The 20,329-nt window shown below is 39.9% G+C and overlaps 1 protein-coding gene across 2 annotated transcripts in view; it reads left to right on the top strand.

Annotated features, from left to right (window-relative positions):
• pias4a (protein inhibitor of activated STAT, 4a) overlaps positions 1–20,329 on the top strand; it is a 57,008-nt gene that overhangs the window by 1,532 nt on the left and 35,147 nt on the right. The window contains exons 1-6 of one of the 2 annotated variants that reach the window (XM_034180230.1): positions 1,455–1,473; positions 5,687–6,071; positions 6,218–6,302; positions 6,405–6,446; positions 6,661–6,751; positions 18,866–18,994. In XM_034180230.1, coding sequence (XP_034036121.1) covers positions 5,690–6,071; positions 6,218–6,302; positions 6,405–6,446; positions 6,661–6,751; positions 18,866–18,994 — 729 coding nt within the window. In that variant the 5' untranslated portion in view covers positions 1,455–1,473; positions 5,687–5,689. Of the gene's footprint in view, positions 1–1,454; positions 1,474–5,686; positions 6,072–6,217; positions 6,303–6,404; positions 6,447–6,660; positions 6,752–18,865; positions 18,995–20,329 lie in introns of those variants that run through there. The other variant, XM_034180229.1, reaches the window with a different exon arrangement.

The raw sequence follows: 20,329 nt of genomic DNA on the forward strand, positions 1-20,329 counted from the left end.
CTTGCACGCACTCTGCCGTGCACGAGAGTAAACTCATCTCAAACTCATTGTAAACCATTGTAAACTGTGCACACCTTCACACAAGTGTGCAAAGAAAATTTTGAAATGTTCAAAATCTCCATCATGCATTAATTACATGAACGTGAGACCAGAGTGTCCTTGGTTCAAATCCCAGCCTGACTGGAAAATCAATAAGGGCCCTTGGGCAAGGTCCTTAATCCTCTAGTTCAGGGGTGGCCAAGTTCGGTCCTCGAGAGCCACATTCTTGACACTGTTAGTCGTCTCCCTGCTCCAACACACCTGAATCCAATGAAAGACTCTTTAGCAGACTTTTAATGAGCCTTTCATTGGATTCAGGTGTGTTGGAGCAGGGAGACAACTAAGTGTGTCAGGAATGTGGCTCTCGAGGACCGAACTTGGCCACCCCTGCTCTAGTTGTTCCCAGTGAGTACCTTGTATGGCAGCACCCTGACATCAGGGTGAGGCATTATTGTAAAGCACTTTGAGCATCTGATGGAAATGGAAAAGTGCTATTTAAATGCAATCCATTTAACTTCACGTGAACATTACGCAAACAAGTCAAAAACACTGCGTGTGAGTGATTGCGTCAGCGCACAGCACCAGAGTGCAGCTCATCTGAATGATAACAAGATGTTAAATCTATCACAAACATACTTTTACAGCTGCACACAAGAACAAATGAAAATGCAACTGTTTTACCATGCTATTACAATATAAACATGACAACTAATTACCTTTTTAGACAGCTCCAAATGCGTTCTCCACCTCAAGCACATGCACCAGAAACACTGCAGCTGGAACAGCCCACTGTGATTCCGGAAGCGATTAGAGCCGTTTTCAGCAGCCAACTCCAAGAGAAAATTATTAATTCGCTATGAAATAATTATCTTATATATGCAGCGTCCAGCGCACAATGCCTGACATCCAGCGGAACAAAGCGCAGCGTACAGCTGAGACCACAGCGGGTGGAATGCATGCATGCATGTAAGTGCATGGATCAAAGTCGTGCAAGCGTCAGGGCGCTTTAAGCGTGAATTCCCAAGTCTGTTGCCGGGGGGGGGGGTCAAGCATTAAATGCATATTTATCCAAAACATGTCCAAGGAGCAGCGCTCCATACCGGCTAAGGAGAACCTGATGGCCTCTACAGCGTTGGGTCGGGCCAGACCGGACTGGTCACGTCAACACAGTTCTCAGCCACTTAAAAATCCTATTTTTTTTTTTTTTTTTTTTTTTTTTTAAGAATGTTTGTCGGGTTTGGACAGGAATATGAGGGTCGATCTGAGCTTTTATGCCCTCCAGATCCAAGACCGATGGCCCTCTGATATGGAGACTTTGGTTTACGATAAATTCAGAAGTTGTGTGAGAGCTGCTGGGGACAAAGAAGGACAAGCCGAGTGACCCCGAAACCTCCGAGAGCAGGGGCCATGTCCGGTCAAGTTCATCTGCATACGGTGCACCTTTTACTGTTTCTAAACACCTGAAAAAATATTGAGTTGGTGGGTTTCTTGTTTTGTTTTTTTTTGTTTTTTGTAACAGCTAGATCAGTATGCTTCAATGTTTTTGATGGATGAATGGAATTTTGCGTTTTTATAGCATTCTGCAATCTGCCTGAGAACACTGAAGTCTGCTGATTTTCCAGCTTTCCTCCCAAACACAGCTGTCATTTGTGCGAAGCACGTTTTAATCGCAGCATTAAATATAGTTTCAGTCAAGCTGTTTTACTGTTGTGATATTGAATGATGTCAAAAATGTTTGAACAGGATTACAGCTGACAGCGGAAGTGTTCTCTATTAAATATTGTCTGATTGTCACAACTGGGACACATTTAAGGAACTTTGTCCAACTTTCTTTGGGCAAGTTACAGGCATTTGTCGCAGTGCTATCCACAGATTGAGTCATGTCCGTGTATTTACACGGAGCCTGCATGTCCGCATTAAAAGGCGATGCACCCCACAGCGTTCTGCATGAGCGACTTGCGGAGTACTCGGTGCCCATGTGCCAAACAATGTAACAATGGTCTATTGGAACACACATGCAGTAGCTGGTCCATCAGGTCCTCCCTAAAGGGTTTCTTGAATTATAATTATGATTATGATTATTTTATTATTATTATTGATGTGTGGAAAATATCTTCCATTCTTAACGTTAGCAGCAGTTTGTCTAGATTCCATTCAACAGTGTGCTTGGATGTTTTCTCAGAGTGTCATACAACCCCAATTCCAATAAAGTTGGGACATTGCTTGAAATGTAAATAAAAGCAGAATACAATGATTTGCAAATCCTTTTCAACCTATATTCAATTGAATACACCACAAAGACAAGATATTTAATGTTCAAACTGATAGACTTTTTTTGTTTTTGTACAAATATTTGCTCATTTTGAAATGGATGCCTGCAACACATTTCAAAATAGCTGGAACAGGGGCAACAAAAGACAGGAAAAGTTGATGAATGCTTAAAGAACACCTTTTGGAACATTCCACAGGTGAACAGGTTAATTGGAAACAGGTGAGTGCCATGATTTGGTATAAAAGGAGCATCCCCAAAAGACTCAGCTGTTCACAAGCAAAGATGGCACAAGGATCACCACTTTGTGAACAACTGCATGAAAAACTAGTCCAGTAGTTTAAGAACAATGTTTCTCAATGTTCAATTGCAAGGAATTTAGGGATTCCATCATCTACAGTCCATAATATAATCAGAAGATTCAGAAAATATGGAGAACTTTCTACACGTAAGCGGCAAGGCCGAAAGCCAACATTGAATGCCCGTGACCGTCGATTCCTCAGGCGGCACTGCATTAAAAACCGACACTATTGTGTAAAGGATCTTACCGCGTGGGCTCAGGAATACTTCAGAAAACCATTGTCAGTAAACACAGTTTGTCATTACATCTACAAGTGCAAGTTAAAGCTCTACCATGCAAAGCGAAAGCCATACATCAACAACATGCAGAAACACCGCTGCCTTCTCTGGGCCCGAGCTCATTTGAAATGGACAGAAGCAAAGTGGAAAAGTGTGCTGTGGTCTGATGAGTCCACATTTCAAATTGTTTTTGGAAATCATGGACGCCGTGTCCTCCAGACAAAAAAGGAAAAAGACCAACCAGATTGTTACCAGCTCAAAGTTCAAAAGCCAGCATCTGTGATGGTATGGGGGTGTGTTAGTGCCCATGGCATGGGCAGCTTACACATCTGTGATGGCACCATCAATGCTGAAAGGTACATCCAGGTTTTGGAGCAACACATGCCATCCAAGCAAAGTCTTTTTCGGGGACGTCCCTGCTTATTTCAGCAAGACAATGCCAAGCCACATTCTGCACGTGCTACAACAGCGTGGCTTCATAAAGAGTGCGGGTACTAGACTGGCCTGCCTGCAGTCCAGACCTGTCTCCCATTGGAAATGTGTGGCACATTATGAAGCACAAAATACGACAACAGAGACCCCGGACTGTTGAACAACTGAAGTCATACATCAAGCAAGAATGGGAAAGCATTCCACCTACAAAGCTGCAACAATTATTGTCTTCAGTTTCCAAACGCGTATTGAGTGTTGTTAGAAGGAAAGGTGATGTAACACAGTGGTAAACATACCACTGTCCCAGCTTTTTGGAACATGTTGCAGGCATCCATTTCAAAAGTTTATCAGTTTGAACATTAAATATCTTGTCTATGTGGTATATTCAATTGAATATAGGTTGAAGAGGATTTGCAAATCATTGTATTCTGTTTTTATTTACATTTTACACAATGTCCCAACTTCATTGGAATTGGGGTTGTAAAAGCTGTCGGAAAAGCGAGTACTTATCTTTCACCAGTTTAGATAGTGGTTTGTGGTTTATAATTCACGTATGCTTACAAACTACACAAATTAATACACATATATAATCACATGACCTCTAATAGCCAAAATCTGAGTTTTTATTAATTCTGTGCAACATCCTTTAAAATGTAACTACTGTTAAACAGTGAATATCATAGTCTGTTTGGCATTGTAAATTTTTCTGTAGAATCTGCCTCTCTCTGACCTCTTTCGTTCTGCATCTCACTCAGCCTCCTCCATCTCTATTTCTTTTCTAAATTCATACATAAACTACTTAGAAATGCACAGCATATCAAATTTCCTCAATATACACATTTCCATGGGTAATAGAATGTCATTTTCCCAATGACATTTGGGATTCTCCCAGCTCTTAGAATCCCATGACTGTAGCACTGCCCTTACTCACCAGCCTTGGACTGAGGGTGGCTAAGTATTAGGTATACCTCTTAGCATAACCTGTTCAACAGCACCACAAATTACATCTTCCACAATAAATAATAGTCTATCAATTCAAAATTAGCAGTCAACAACAAGGAAATTGTTTCTGAGGAAATAAACTCTTTTTGTAGAAAAATGTAATGTGACGGCGATTGCTATGGCAAGGGAGTGGCACAACCAAGTGGGTGGTCTTAAAAAAAAAAATGCCAATCAGATAAAAAAATCGCTCGCGCTCTCTCTCCCACAGAGGAGGTGCGACGGAGTTGTTTGATGTTCTGGCACACAAACGGTGAGGAAATGTGACATCATGCTCTGCTCAAATCCAGAATATATGTCTATAAACCACATAGATTGGCAAGAAATTTGCTCTTTAGATTGCTGAAACAATCCACAAGTGACATTGATGCACCCTTAGACAGCCTGGCAATTTTTTTTAGATGCATAACAGACTTTAGGAACTTTGTGATCTGATGAAGGATGTTATGAGGCCCAGTGAGATGGCAGTGCATCCCGCTGTACTTCTGGAAATGCTAGTGGCAATTGCTTTTACACATGCGCAAATGTAAAACAACAAAATAAATCAGTGGTATACATGCACTGAAGAAATCTGAGTATTAAGGAGGAATCCAGGTGTGTTTATCTGATTTCTCATAATCAGATAACTAAATATCACAGACCGCATTTTGTTTACACGACCACATGAATAATCAAATAGTAAGTCCCACCGGCTGCTCCCTTTTTTGCACTTTGGGTCGCCACAGCAAATTCGAGCTGGATCTCAATGTTGAATTGGTACAAGGTTTACGCCAGATGCCCTTCCTGACGCAACTCCACATTACATGGAGGAATGTGGCAGAGGTGGGATTTGAACTAGGAACCTTCTGCACTGAAACCAAGTGCACTAACCACTTGGTTCCAGTAATCAGATAATGATCAGGTTTTTAGTGTGCATGCAGATGGCTTCATTGGTTGACCACCCCAGTCGTGAAACACTGCAGTGTATGTCTGCCTCAGACAGCTGCATGATTGGACAGTGGACATGGGGCTTTGTAGGAAAAATTGAAAGCAGGATAATAAAAAAAATCTTCAAACAAAAGTAAGTTGAGAGATTGTTCATGAAGATGACAGCTGTTCCGATTGCATTAATTTCAGCTCCACTGTGGTGGTGTACAGAGACGAAATATTAAAAAATTTCACTGTCCAAATAGATCTGGCTATTTATATGTCTGAGAAACGTGAACAAAAGAACTAAGAGAGCAGATCTTTAAAACAAAAAAAAAAACTTTGGTCATGACTCCCTAGTGTGAGCCAGAACTTTTTTTTTTTTTCCAGCTTTGTCAAAATAGGCTAATCAAGATATAATTTGTTTGTTTTTTGTTTGTTTTTTTCCTGTCCCCATTCTAGAACATGGTCAAAAGTTTCCGGGTCTCTGACCTGCAGACGCTGCTGTCTTCAATGGGTCGCAGTAAGAGTGGGCTGAAACAGGACTTGGTGGGGCGTGCACTGAGGCTAGTACAGACTGAATACAGCCCAGAGCTGTTGAAGAATGTCAGGCAGCTGTACGAGTCTCGTTTCCCCAAATCATCTGGCTGGCTGGCAGCCCGACGTCCAGAGGGCATCCCAGTTGCGTTCTCTACCCTCAGTTCCTCTCCCAATGCCACCTCTCAGGGCCCAGACTACCTCAATGGCATATCCAAACCCCTCCCTCCTACACCTGCTGCTGAGGTCAAGCTGGTGCCACTACCCTTTTATCAAACTTTGGAAACACTGTTGCCACCAACAGAGCTAAGTGAGTGAAGACTATCATTAAAAAAAGCATTTTATATACATTTTGGTAATGATATTAGTAAATTACAGCATCCACTGTCTTTTAACTGTGTGATTTTTCAATGTTTTGGTGTCATTTCAATTGGTTTTGTGTACATGTGTTTTTAGTTGCCCAGAATAACGAAAAACTGCAGGACAGTCAATGCATATTTGAGTTAACACCAAACCAAGCAGACCAGATCAGAAATGCTGGGTAAGAAAGTTTGAACCAAAATGATCAGTATTCATGTAATACTGTTTTAATTTAGAGTAATAAGTGATGTTGACTTTGATTTTTGACTATTCAATCTTTCAGTGAACTTCGACCTGGAATCAGATCGATTCAGGTGGTTCTTAGGTAAGGTCCTATAATACTTCAAATAGTTCCTATTAAAACCCACCTTTGACCTTTCCCTTTTTTTTTTAAATAAATTAGAAATTGTCCATCAAACCAATGCCCACATTTTTTGTGCATTTGTTTCTCTATCTTGCATGCACACAAAGTAGGTGTTTCCCATACAGGTGAACCTGTGACAGTGATCCTGCTCTCTCTCGCATCTCTTCTTTTGCAGAATCTGTTACACGGACTCTATTGGTGTTCAGGAGGACCAGTATCCTCCAAACATTGCGGTCAAAGTCAACCAGTCATACTGTCATGTTCCGGTGAGTGCAGTCTTATCTGAATGGCAAGGTACAACATCAGAATAGGGGCAGGATTCTGAATTACAAAAATTGGAGGGCGATGAGATTAATTGTGAAAATGTTAATGATGATCAAAACTGTAGCCCTTTAAGTACATTTCAGAATAGGAGGAGAAACGAAACTAGTAGAGGTCAGGGCCAAAAGCGGTTGTAAATTCCATAAAGCTGTAAATGGCACCTCAGATGTGTCAAGACTTCCAGGCTATCAGAATCTTTGCCATTATACAAAAACTATAACGATATTGCCGTGCAGTGCCATTCAGTACAAAAGAGCCATCTATGTCATGGGTTAAAGTTCTCCGTTACCACGATGGATTTCCCTCATTTGGAACATTTAACCACATACGTGCACGCACGTTGTGTCATGCATGTTTTGGGACTGAAATATACTCTCACTGTCAAAGCAACATCCCATTCTGCACTAATCGAAGTAGCAGCAATGTCAGCGTGGATGGCGCCGTACCGCGGATGAAGGGACCGTGTGAATTATCCCTCCTCTCCGCTCTGTTTACTGCTTGCCATGAGCCACAGTCCTTCTCCTCCCCGTCTTCATGGGAACATTGGCAGACCTTCCCCAAGTAGAGCAGGTGACCCTTTTCACTGTTTGTGTTTTGGTGATGGTGAATCTGATTAAAACTAATCCACTAAGTCGGCGTGATGTCATTGTTTTATAATTGCCATGGCATGGACATTCGGAACTGAGCCGAAAGAGCAGCAGAAGCGAGTCCATCAGAGAGAGAGAGAGGGTTTGTATCAGTCGGACCTGCGGCCCGGAGGACCGACGCCCAGCCAGTAAAAGACGGTGGTAGCAGCAGAGAACGAGTCACTTGGAAGAAAAGCGTTCCACAAAAAACATACATGAAGGATTTTTTTTTTTTTTTTTTACGCGAGGGGCCGTAACTTCAGCTTGTCGGTGAGCCCACGTGACACTGGTAACACTGCGCGCATTTGAAGGAATGAGTCACGTTTCACATAAGGGAGGACATTTTTAACTTCAGTTGATGAACTGGCAAAGTGGCAGATATTAATGATCCAGTCCGGGTCTGAGATTTGGCTGCCCCTCGGAAAAGCCACGTTAATGAGGAACAAATAAAAACTCCGGTGGGACACTGCGGTCGAGCCTAATTTCTTGATCGCACCAAGAGTCTTGGTTAGCGACTTAAATCCACAAAAAGGTGAGTCACGATTGATATATGGCTTTGCCGAAGTTTAAGTTTGGTACGCTACATTTGTTTTACGAGTGAGAGCATTTTACCGATTAAATGTGAATAAGCCAGTTTCGAGTTTCTCTGCGCATGCAAAATTTGACTTGCTCTTTTAAAGAGCATTGCCAGACCCCCCGTAATCAATACTGTGTTTTTACTTGACAGTTTAAAGTGACTTTTATTTTTTTCAGAGGGCTTCATACCCATTTAAAATTCACCAGAATACACAAAATTTGACTTGCTCTTTTAAAAATGTTCTGGGGGAGATCCCCCAGAACCCCTAGAATCAAGACTACACCCCGCCCCCCACCACCCTTTTATGTACCTTTACATTCAGGTTTTGCATTATTTTTATGCTTTTTCTCTCTGTCCTTGGAGGCGATTTAGAATAGATTTTTATATTGCATTTATTGAGGGGGGGAAAAAGTGTGTGCCCCCACTACGCCGCATTTTAGGGAAATGCTGGCATTGATTTTTGCCAGGAAAAAAATTTCAGTCAGATGCACATTTATTGCTTTAACCCATGATCTGTGTACAACGGGCAAAAGGAAAATGTTAAATAACTACAATCAGTATGTTTTATTATTAAAAAAAATTGTTTTTCGGGTTATTTTTGATAACGTATGTCAGAATCCATTCATTCAGTTCCACGCCTAAACGATGGTGGTAATGCACTGTGTTGGTTTGCAAACTGCCAATAATCTCCAAAGAAGGTTTTTGTTTTGTTTTGAGTTTGGGAGTTTATTAAGTCATATTTTTGGGGACTCTACAGTGGTTCTCCTAATGGCTTGTTGTGGACATTAAAAGTTATGAGTTGTGTTTTTTTTTTTTTTTTTTTTTTTTTTTTTTTTTTTTCTTCCTATCAGTAACTCCTTTCGGTTGCTCCCTTGTTTGCACTCGGGGTTGCCACAGCAAATCCAAGGTGGATCTGCATGTAGGTTTTACGCCAGATGCCCTTCCTGACACAACTCCACATTACATGGAGAAATGTGGCAGGGGTGGGATTTGAACCCGGAGCCTTCTGAACTGAAACCAAGTGCATTAACCACTTGGGCAAGTGAATCTAATGGGTGAAGCTCCCAGCTGCTAAAAATGCTAACGCCATTAGCATACAGATGAAAGTTTAACTCAGTCTGTGAGTCATAATCATAAGATTGAGTTTGTCTGAGGTGAGTGAGTAATTAAAAATATTACGTGACGTTAGTGCACTGCTGAAATTTATCAGCTAACAATCACTGTCGAGCTGAGTGAATGTTTTATTTGCCCAGTTGAGGTTTCAAATACGGCAAATCTCGCAAAATTTCAGAGAGTTTGCCGCTCGAGTTTGCGAGATGTCAGTAACATTGAGAAATGCAATGAGATGTTCTGATCAGGCTGCAATTTAACTGCTGCACATGGACAACAGCATTAACATATTAAATTAAAATAATGAAATAAATGCTATTAAAAAAATACCAGCAGTATGGTAAATCTGTATGAAGTAGGCCATTTTTAAAAGCTGGTGAGGATAGCCAAGAAAGACACAGTCCGTTATGAAGGTGTTTCAGGTTTTTGTGGCTGATTAGACAGATATTTTATATATATATATAAGAAAAGTGTCTTGATGCAAAGTTTTTCCAGTCATAGCCACATAGCCTAAAATTAAAAAAAAAAATCTGATATTGACTTAAATTTCTCATGTGCTCTATTTACAAGTAGCATCTTCCATTCTTTGTATCGTAGCCTTGAGCAAAATTGGATTGCAGTAATTTTATTGGCTGTAATCAAATCAAAATCAAAATAACTTTATCCATTAGGAACTTCCTTTACAGACAGAGCGCCAGCACGAGCAGAAACACACATTTCATGCGTAATAAAATTTCATAAAAATCAACACTTCATCAACACTTAATAAATATAATTATAAAAGCCAAGCACAGCCTGCTCAAATAACTAGTCACATTAGCTGCTGTTCATCAGGCGGATCGAGGTGGGCAGAAAACTGGAGGTGGCCCTCTTAGTCCTGAAAGGCAGTGACCTGAACCTACCTATAACTCTGTATCTGTATTAAATAGAATAAAGTAATGAATTATGGATGCTGTTCAGAAAATGTCACGATAAAAGCTGTATTATATTTTTTAATTACTTTTTTGACACTGATAACAACGCATGTACATTCTTTCAAAAAGCAATGAATTTTTAGTTCTTAAGCATATTCAACATAGGAATTGAAATGTGAATAAATAATATATCCTAAATCATTGATGCATATTTCAATAGGTGGCAATGGTTAATGGCTCCTCGCTACCTGAGCTAATTGATCATTTTCTTCATATGATGGGCCCTTCTCAGACATCAGTGGGCTTAGTTTTGTTACCAGAGGCGATTTCTCTGAGACTGCAAGGGAAAACTAGACCTTACTGGTGTGAAGCGCCTTGAGGCAAATTTGTTGTGATTTGGTGCTATATAAATGAAAAGAAATTGAAATTGTAGCTCACCTTCCCCTAAAATGTCAAAAATTAAATGGTCAAATATGTACAGTTGTGTTAACGTCTCACCAGTGTCCGTTCACGTCAATGGGACTGCATGGAACAGTTTTTCTTCTCTCTCTCTCTCGCTCTCTTCTTTTCATTGCTTTGAAACTCAGTGGTTATTGGATAAATGCCACGATTTTCTTTTCACCCCCCAGACCCTCAGCATTATCTTCTGCATGATCATTGGATGATCATTCAAAAGGCTGAATCCGTTTTAATTGACAGATATTTTGACACCATCAAAGGACATGTCGCACTTTAATGTCCCGCTTAGCAACATATCAGCGTTTTCATGATTTTAAGTCTGTCTGTGCAGATGTGATAATTAGTGGTTGCTGATGTATTTTACTGCTAATTATCCCTCTTGCTCGGCGAGTTAGCAGGTTCATTTCCGGAAGAAGTCTTACTCTGCATTTCTCAGGAAAAGCAGAGACATCCCGATGGCCGACAAAGTGTACGAACACTGCTACATCCAATAATGAAGCTCACAAGCTTCATTATTGGATGTAGCTTGTGAGCTTTCATCTGGCACAGGGTGTCTTGAATCTGTGCAGGGTACAATGAAATATCAAGACATTCTAGAGCGAAATGTGCTGCCCAGTGTCGAAAAGCTTGGCCTTAATCGCAGATCATGGGTGCTCCAACAGGATAATGACCCAAAACATACAGCTAAAGCCACCCAAGAATGGCTAAGAAAAAAAAAAAAACACTGAACTATTCTGAAGTGGCCTTTAATGAGCCCTGATCTAAATCCTATTGAACATCTGTGGAAGGAGGTGAAATGTAGTCTGGAGAAGATACCCTTCAAACTTGAGACAGCTGGAGCAGTTTGCTCACAAGGAGTGGGACAAAATACTTGTCAGCAGGTGCAGAAATCTTATCGAGAGGTCCAGAAATCTCTTGACTGCAGTGATTGCCTCAAAGGATTGTGCAACAAAATATTAAGTAAATTGTATCATCATTTTTGTCCAGGTCAGTTTCATTATTTTGTTTTTTAAAATGATCCTGTCAAACAACAATTCAAAAGTAATGTCTGATTTTCATTAGTTAATTTTCAGCAATGTTTTTTCCAAATATACTCCACGGCCCAACATGGGTATACAAGGGGATATCAAAAGGTTTTGAGCCTCAAACAGAAAGTGCAAGATATTTGGATTCATAATGTTTTATTTTTCAACATAGTCCCCCTCCATCTCCATGCACTTTCCATCTAGTTTGCCAGTCATTGATGCCCGGTCGGTAGAACTCAACATCTTGGTCCCCTAACCAGCCCTCCGCTGCAGCAGTCAGCTCATCGTCATCCTCAAATCTCTGGCCCCAAAGGTATTTTTCAGCCTGAGAAAGAGGTGGAAGTCACCAGGGGTTAGGTCTGGAGAATAGGGTGGGGAAGATGTTCATAGCCACACTCGAGCACAGTGTCCATGGCAACCATGCTGGTGTGGACTGGTGCGTTGTCCTGGTGAAGCAGAATATCACAACAGATTTTTCCATTTCACTGGAGGGTGTGTCTCTTCCACACAGTGTTATGACTCAACAATTGAAGTAAACAATATGATCCAACATGAAATAAGTAGCTAAGACATTGATGTAGACCAGGTGTGATGTAATATCCGACTGGGAAAAATGTGCGAGGCTCAAAACTTTTTGATATCCCCTCGTACATACACTAGACTTCGAGAGTGTAGTGAATGAAATCGAATGTTAACATTGAAAATTTTGGGATACACTACATGTTTTCACACAACAAATAGACATACTCTATAATTGCCATTTTTCAGAAAGCAAAGCCACCTAAATTCTTCAATGAGGTATGTAAGGTTACAGGTTGTGCAAATGTTGTAGTTCAGATGCAGTCACACAACAGGAATATCTAAAGTATTCTTGGTGTAAAACAATGTTAAAATGCTGGAAGTGTTTGAATATATTACCTGTTTTATGAAACAGAGGTACTACATAATTGTCCGGTTTCGTACAGTTTCAAATATTTTTATGATGCTGAGAATCTAGTGATTTGCATTTATTTATTTATTTATTTTCAGACAGTTAAAACTGCAAATGATAGTTTAACTTGGTATGAAATAGACTGTTAACAATGTGCTGTTTTTTCCAGACTGCATATGAATAATGTCCGATACAAGACCACAGACCCCCCAAAGAGACTGTCCCTCCTTCAAAGTGCAAAAAAAAAAAAAAAACATTAAAAAAAACAATCCAGTATGCATTGTGCATATTAATTAAATTTCATACCATGAATTCTGTCACATGTTAAATTTATTAGACACCCATGCATAACAAAAATTCACTCGTATACATACAACCAAACTCATTGCAGCATAGTCAAAGGTGTAAAGAAATATAAGAAAAATAAACAAAATGCATGGTGCCTAAAGGCATAGGCAGAAGCAATGCTTATCAACGCCTACACCCCTGTATAAAGTCAAATCAAACCAGGCATGTATGTCTGTTCATAGACGTCCATATCCAAACACAATCTGAACAACAGCACATAGCTACAGATAAAAGAAGTCAAATATTTCTCCAGACAGCACCCAAAACAAACTTTCCAGAACAAAAACAGGTTTCAGTATAACAGCATCTACATATAAAACAACCACATTCATCTAATACATACCTAGAAAATACCATTTCTTTGTATAAATATTTGAACCGGTTGAATCTGGACATTGCTTGACTTTCCCTGGTAAATTATTCCATTTTTTGGGGGAGGGCACAAATGGAGACACAGAAGCACCTCCTAGTTGTCCAAGCGCCAACAATTTTAAAATAATACGAACCCCTTAAATTATGCATTCCTTCTCTCTGCGTAAAATATTCTTGAATTCTGAAAGGTAATTGTTTATTTTTCGCTTTATGCATCACCTGAACAGTCTTAAATTAAATCATATCATTAAGTTTTAATATCTTTGATTTAATAAACAATGGATTGTATGATCCCGAACCCCTGAATTGTGAATTATTCTTAATGCTCTTTTTTGAAGGATGAATAATGATTGTAATGTAGTTTTATAGTTATTACCCCAAACTTCAGCACAGTGTGTCAAGTAAGGTACAATACAGTGTGTGTAGTGATTTACCATCTAGAATGTACTTTGCCTTATTTAATACTTAATACTTTTAGAAAATTTCTTGTGTATATGTTGAATATGCGCTTTCCAGTTAATTCTGTCATTAATAATCACACCTAACAACTTATTCTTCTTGACACAATCTATATTTTCCCCAAGTATATTTAACTGTATTTGTACATCCTGTTTATAATTTCCAAATACCTTCATTTTAGTTTTAGACCAATTTATTGACAATTTGTTAATGTCAAACCAGCGCTTCAACTTTATCATATTTGCGGGAGTCAAGAGAAAAAAACTATTTTGATAAGTATGAAACCGGACAATTATGGGGTACCTCTATTTGTTTCATAAAAAAACAGGTAATATATTTAAATACTTCAGCATTTTAACATTGTTTTACACTTTAGACATTACTGTTGTGCTATTGCATCTGAACTACAACAATATTTGCATAACCTGTAACCTTACATACCATGGTGAAGAATTTTGATGGGTTTGCCTTATGAAAAAATGGCAGTTATAGGGTATGTCTATTTGTTGTGTGAAAACAGGTAGTGGAGCTCAAAATTTTCAATATGAACATTTGAGTTCATTAATGGGACACTCTTTGGCTTCAGAAAAAATTAAATTCATAGAGTTGTGGGGGGTGCACATTATTTTAGTGTCCATTGTGGATTTTTCTTTAACAGAAGGGACAAACCATTTTAGTAATAATGAAAAACGTGGGGGGGCAGGAGAGTAAGCCACATGTGCACGAGGGCAGGGTGCACCGCCTCTGGAAATCAGGCTAGCTCCAACATAGTTGTTGATATAATAAAATGTGTGTGTTGGTTATACTTTTGTTTAATCTGAATCCACAAACTAGCTTGTCAATCGTGCTGTCAGGTAAATAAAGCTCCAGTACGACAACAGACATACTTAAGTACAGTACTCTAGCATATGTGCATGTGTACTTCCACACACACATGACCTTACTGCATTATTGTTTTAATAAATAATAATAGAATAGAAAATGTATGGTTTTAAACTTTAGCTTTTCAGCTGAGTTGATGTCAAGTCAGATCTAATGAATCTCGAAAGTCACTGGTCTAGTAAAAAATATGAATTTGTTTGAATTTGGGGGATATAGCGATTAGAGCCCGACCAATATATCGGCCCGCCGATATGATCAGCCGATATAAGCCCTTTTCAGAGTACTCACTATCGGCCGAAATTTTGCCGATAGAACGCTGATAATTTTTTTTATAAACAGAACAGTTACTGAAATAATGTTTGTCGGCAATGTAAAATGTCTTTGCACCGTTTGTCCAGTAGATGGAGCTCTGACTCCATTCAACTGAGAGCTGCTTACACCTCTGCTTAAATGTGTTCATCACCGGCACCCATAGTTCACCGTCACACTTCACTGATCAACTGACAAAAGCATACAAGTAAGTTTATAAGAATGTTGTTTGTAATAACTTTGCGATTACATTCACCCCACATTTATCCCATTTCAGTTCAACTCAGTTTGATTAACTCAGTTTATGTTGTAATGTGTCAAATGTGCTTCATTGCATCGGTCACGCTTTTTATTAAGCCCACGTTGTGTAGACCTCATTTCTAGCATGAAAAACTTTCATTTATTGCTAAGAGGTTGAAACATTCAGATTCACTGATCGTCCGGAAGGGTTCTGGGAATTACTGCTGTTCGCCATTAACCCTCTGGGGCCGATGCCGTCATACACGACGGCTGGGACCAAGCTTTACTAAATTGTAATTTATTTCAGCTTTTAGCTCATACCTTTTTTGTTAAGGGTCCAAAAAAGAACATTTTATTCATTAAAAAAAATAAATAAATAATATCGGCTGATTTATCGGCTATCGGCAAATCAGCCGATTTATCAATTATCTGCATTTTTTTCATCCAAATATCGTTATCAGCTTCGGCCTCAAACAGTCCATATTGGTCGGGCTCTAATAGCGATGAGCATGTCTGTCCGTCTGTTTTGGATTGTTAGCGTGATATCTCAAGTACCAGTTGGCCAATTTCATTCATATTTAGCATAAGGGTGTACTTGGGTGACCCCTCAACACCAGTTGATTATGGTGACCTTGGGGTAAATTTAAAGGTCACAGCAAGATATTCATGATATTGTCACCCTTAGCGCAATTAGCGCGATTCAAGAACCAGTTCACCAATTTCATTCATATTTAGCATTTATTTTCAATTTATTTTTATTTATATAGCGCCAAATCACAACAGAGTTGCCTCAAGGCGCTTCACACAAGTTTAACCCCCAGAGCAGCAGTGGTAAGGAAAAACTCCCTCTGAGGAAGAAACCTCAAGCAAACCAAACTCAAAGGGGTGACCCTCTGCTTGGGCCGTGCTACAGACACAATTTACAGAAGAATTCAAACAATGAATATACAAGAAATGCTATTGGTGCACAGGACAGGAGGGTTTTCAGCACAAATACCACACCATCTCTGGATGGAGTTGCACCTTAAATGGAGAAAAAACAGAATCAGGCATCAGAAAGACAAGAAATACAGTACAATTTGTCAGCATTAAACAACAAGAAAAACAGGATACTAAGGTGATCGCCGGCCAATAGCCCTAAGCTTCACTAAAAGACCCAGAATTTAGGTAAAGTTGAGGCCGCGGCATGCTACATTTCCTAATAAAATGAATTAAGAGTAAAAAGCGCAGACTATACTATGCCAGTATGCTAGCCATACAAAAGAGAAAATAAGTGCGTCTTAAGTCTGGACTTGAAAGTCTCCACAGAATTTGACTGTTTTATTGATGCGGGGAGAATATTCCACAGAACAGGGGCACGATAAGAGAAAGCTCTATGACCAGCAGACTTTTTATTCACCCTAGGGACACAAAGTAGTCCTGCATGCTGAGAACGCAAAGCCCGGGCCGGTACATAAGGTTTAATTAGGTCAGCTAGGTAGGGAGGTGCCAGTCCATGAACAATTTATATACTAGTAGCAGAACTTTAAAATCTGATCTCACTGGGACAGGAAGCCAGTGAAGGGATGCCAAAATGGGTGTAATGTTGTCGAACTTTCTGCTTCGTGTCAAAAGTCTGGCTGCAGTATTTTGAACCAATTGGAAACCCCCAATGATAGACTGCGGTAAACAAGAAAATGGAACATTTCAGTAGTTCAATCTAGAAGAGATAAATGCATGGATCAGGGTCTCGGCATCAGCCATAGACAGGATTTCGCAGGTGGAAGAAAGCAGTCCTTGTAATATTTCTAATGTGAAGGTCAAAGGACAGTGTAGGATCAAAAATTACCCCATGGTTCTTCACTTTGTCAGTGTGATGTGTGACACACGAGCCTAAGCTAAGCGTTAACTGGTCAAATTGATGCCGATGTCTCACTGGACCAAGAACCATCATTTCAGTCTTTTCAGAGTTTAAAAGTAGGAAGTTTCTAGACATCCAGCTTCTCACTGATACAAGGCAATCTCCTGAGGATGTTATGTGAATGAGATTACCAGCAGTTATCGGCATGTTAACTGAGTATCATCAGCATAGCAGTGAAAGATAATGTCACAATATCTGCCCAAGGGGTGTTATATAAAGGGAGAAAATCAGGGGGCCTAAGACGGATCCCTGTGGAACCCCAAATTTCATGTCACTATGGTTAGAGGTAGTGTTACTGTACAAAACACAGTGTTAACGACTGGTCAAGTATGACGTCAACCATGCAAGGGCACTCCCAGTAATCCCAATGTGATTTTCCAGCGTATCAAGTAGAATATGATGATCCATGGTATCAAATGCAACACTGAGATCTAACAGTACCAGAACCGTAGTGGTGTCCGAATCCATTGCAAGCAGAAGATCATTCACCACTTTAGTGAGAGCCGTCTCTGTAGAATTATATTTTCTAAAAGCAGACTGCAGTGGCTCAAAGAGATGATGCTCAGTAAAATAGTCCACGAGCTGCCGTGACACCACTTTATCCAGAATTTTAGAGCAAAATGATAGATTTGATATCGGCCGATAGTTTTTCAATACACTAGGGTCAAGATTAGGTTTCTTAAGTAATGGTTTAATCAGTGCAGATTTGAAACATTAGGAACAGATCCAGAAGTTAAAGAAACATTAATAATTTCTAGCACAGTCGACCCAAGAATGGGCCACAGGTCCTTAAACAGTTTTGTTGGTATAGGATCAAATAAACAGGTTGTGCTTTTTGTTGACATTACGAGTTTCATCAGCATGCCTAGAGAGATACTCTCAAATTCTGTAAATCTCGGTAATACCTCAGCAATAACGCCCACCTTAGTAGCAGGGTCTAATGGCTGGGTTGAGGCATGCTGGGATATGTTTAACCTAATGTCTTCTGTTTTCTTGCTGTAAAAGGAGAGCGAACTACAGGTGGTTGTCCATGAATAAGTGTTGCCACCGTGTCAAACAAGAACTTTGAGTTATGCTTGTTTTTGTTGATCAAATCAGAGTAATAGGTCCGCTTTGTAGCCAGTAATGCATGCTTGTAGTCTAAGATAGCATCACGCCACGCAAGGTGGAATACTTCTAGTTTTGAACTACGCCAGTTCCGTTCTAGACCTCTTGCCTTATGCTTGAGGTCACGCAGGTAATCATTGAACCAAGGTGACTGATTTGGGGGAGCGCAGTTTTAACACAGGTTGTGCAATCATGTTGAGTGCAGTTTTGAGCACCGAGTTTAAACTATCCACAAGACTGTCTACTGATTGGGTATTTGCCAAATGTGAAGCTAAGACATCAGGCAGTCTAGCTTTGAGTTCAATCTTAGTTGAGGAGTTGATGCATCACCGTAGTGATGTATATGGTTGTTGTTCCACTAAACACGGCAGCGAAACTGTAAACTTAATAAGTGAGTGATCAGAGACCACTGATGTAAGAGGCATGTTGTCAATATTTGTGACAGCAACACCACGTGCGAGAACCATATCTAGGGTATTTCCAGCATAAGGGTGTACTTGGGTGATCCCCTGACATCAGTTGATTATGGTAACCTTTGAGTCAATTTCAAGGTCACAACGAGATATTCAAGATATTGCTGTTTCCACCCTTGTTAACGCAATATCTTAACAACCAGTTGACCGGTTAAATTCATATTTAACACAAGGGTGTACTTGATTAATCCCCTGACACTTTGTATTACTGATTTGTAGGGACCGGGGGATGTGCCATCTCCTGATGACTCTTGTATTATCTAGTGACAGAAAATCTGTAATGGTCTTAATATAGTAATTTGGTCATGTGTGTGTGTGTTTTTAAAGGGCTATTACCCTTCCAATAAGCCTGGAGTTGAACCTCGTCGTCCTTGTCGTCCTGTAAACATCACTCCTTGGTTGCATCTCTCCAGTGTCGCCAACAGAGTCACCATCACCTGGGGAAACTTTGGCAAGGTCAGAATCTAATGTCGATTTAAGACACTTTCACACATGCTTGTTATATTCATGAAACTCAGTCCCATCTCCACAAATCTGACTTTCATGCTCAAGTTTTTAAGTGGAGGTTCTACAGTGATCTCCGTAGCCTTCGCCACAGTGTATATGAAGAATGAATGTACGAGGTAGCGGGCTTAGTTTGCTTGTGAATTGCCATGGTGGTAACTATGAAAAGAACCCTAAAAATTCTAGTGGTACTACTGGTACAAACTGATTTGTCTTTTTTTTTTTTTTTTTTTTTTTGAGCATTGACGGTCTGTCTGGGCTGCACTCTGAATTCCATTATTTTCCAATGCTTTATTTGCATTGCACTGCAGCCTTCTTTATCAGCGATGAGAATCACCCGCCGATCGACTGTTTCCCAACTTTTGGATTCATTTAGTCACCTGTCTATCATTTCAAATCTGGTGAGAAAAAATTGAGGTGTGACAGTTCTCGCATTAGCCACCAGGTGTGGCTGTTACTGAACAGTGTGATGTGCATGAGGCTTGTCAGTAGTAGAAGTGCTGCTATGCTAAATAACTAAGCACCTTGTTCCGTAGTTCGCTTGTTTGTAAACCTTAATAAAGCCAGTTAACGAAACAAAGGCTGGGTAGTTCATGACAGGGCAGGGGTACCCTCAGCAGTAAAGACTTTACTTTTCTTGAAAAACATCTCTTGTGTGACGGTGCGAGATCCCGCATGCAAGAATTACGCATTATGGGATGCATAATGGCGGCAAGCGAAAACAGTTTGAAGGTTTGGACAGTATTTTTTGAGGAAAATATGCTGGAAAGGATAAAAGATGAACATGGTAAGTGTGTCTGAGAAATTAGTAAAGATTACAAAGAAAAGTTTGTATGGACATGACTGAACAAAGTAATACAGCTGACAACCTGCAGCCTTGATGTCGGACCGAACATCTACTCCTGATGTAAGTTAGTACTTATTAAAAAACTAAGAGGGTAAGAAAAATACAAATAAACTAAGAAGATGGAAATAAAAGGGTTGAACACATCAACAAGGGACATGGGTGAGTTCATGTTTCACCAGGATTCGACATAAATTACTAAGTAAGACCCCCATCACACATAGTAAGAATGTGCAGGAACCAGGCCGACACGGCAAAAAAGGCCATAATCCAAGAATTATAATGTGAAAAACACTCATGAAGCTTTATATGAAATGAAAGTGTTATAGTCTGAGATCAAGTGTTAAGAAATGAAAAAAGGCATTTGATTCTAAGAGGCAGTAAACTCGAGGAGTGGTAGGTGTGGAATATGAACATAGCTACACACTGGACATGGAGCTAAT

This window comes from Thalassophryne amazonica, chromosome 10, assembly GCF_902500255.1.
Source record: "Thalassophryne amazonica chromosome 10, fThaAma1.1, whole genome shotgun sequence".
Taxonomy (NCBI): Eukaryota; Metazoa; Chordata; class Actinopteri; order Batrachoidiformes; family Batrachoididae; genus Thalassophryne; species Thalassophryne amazonica.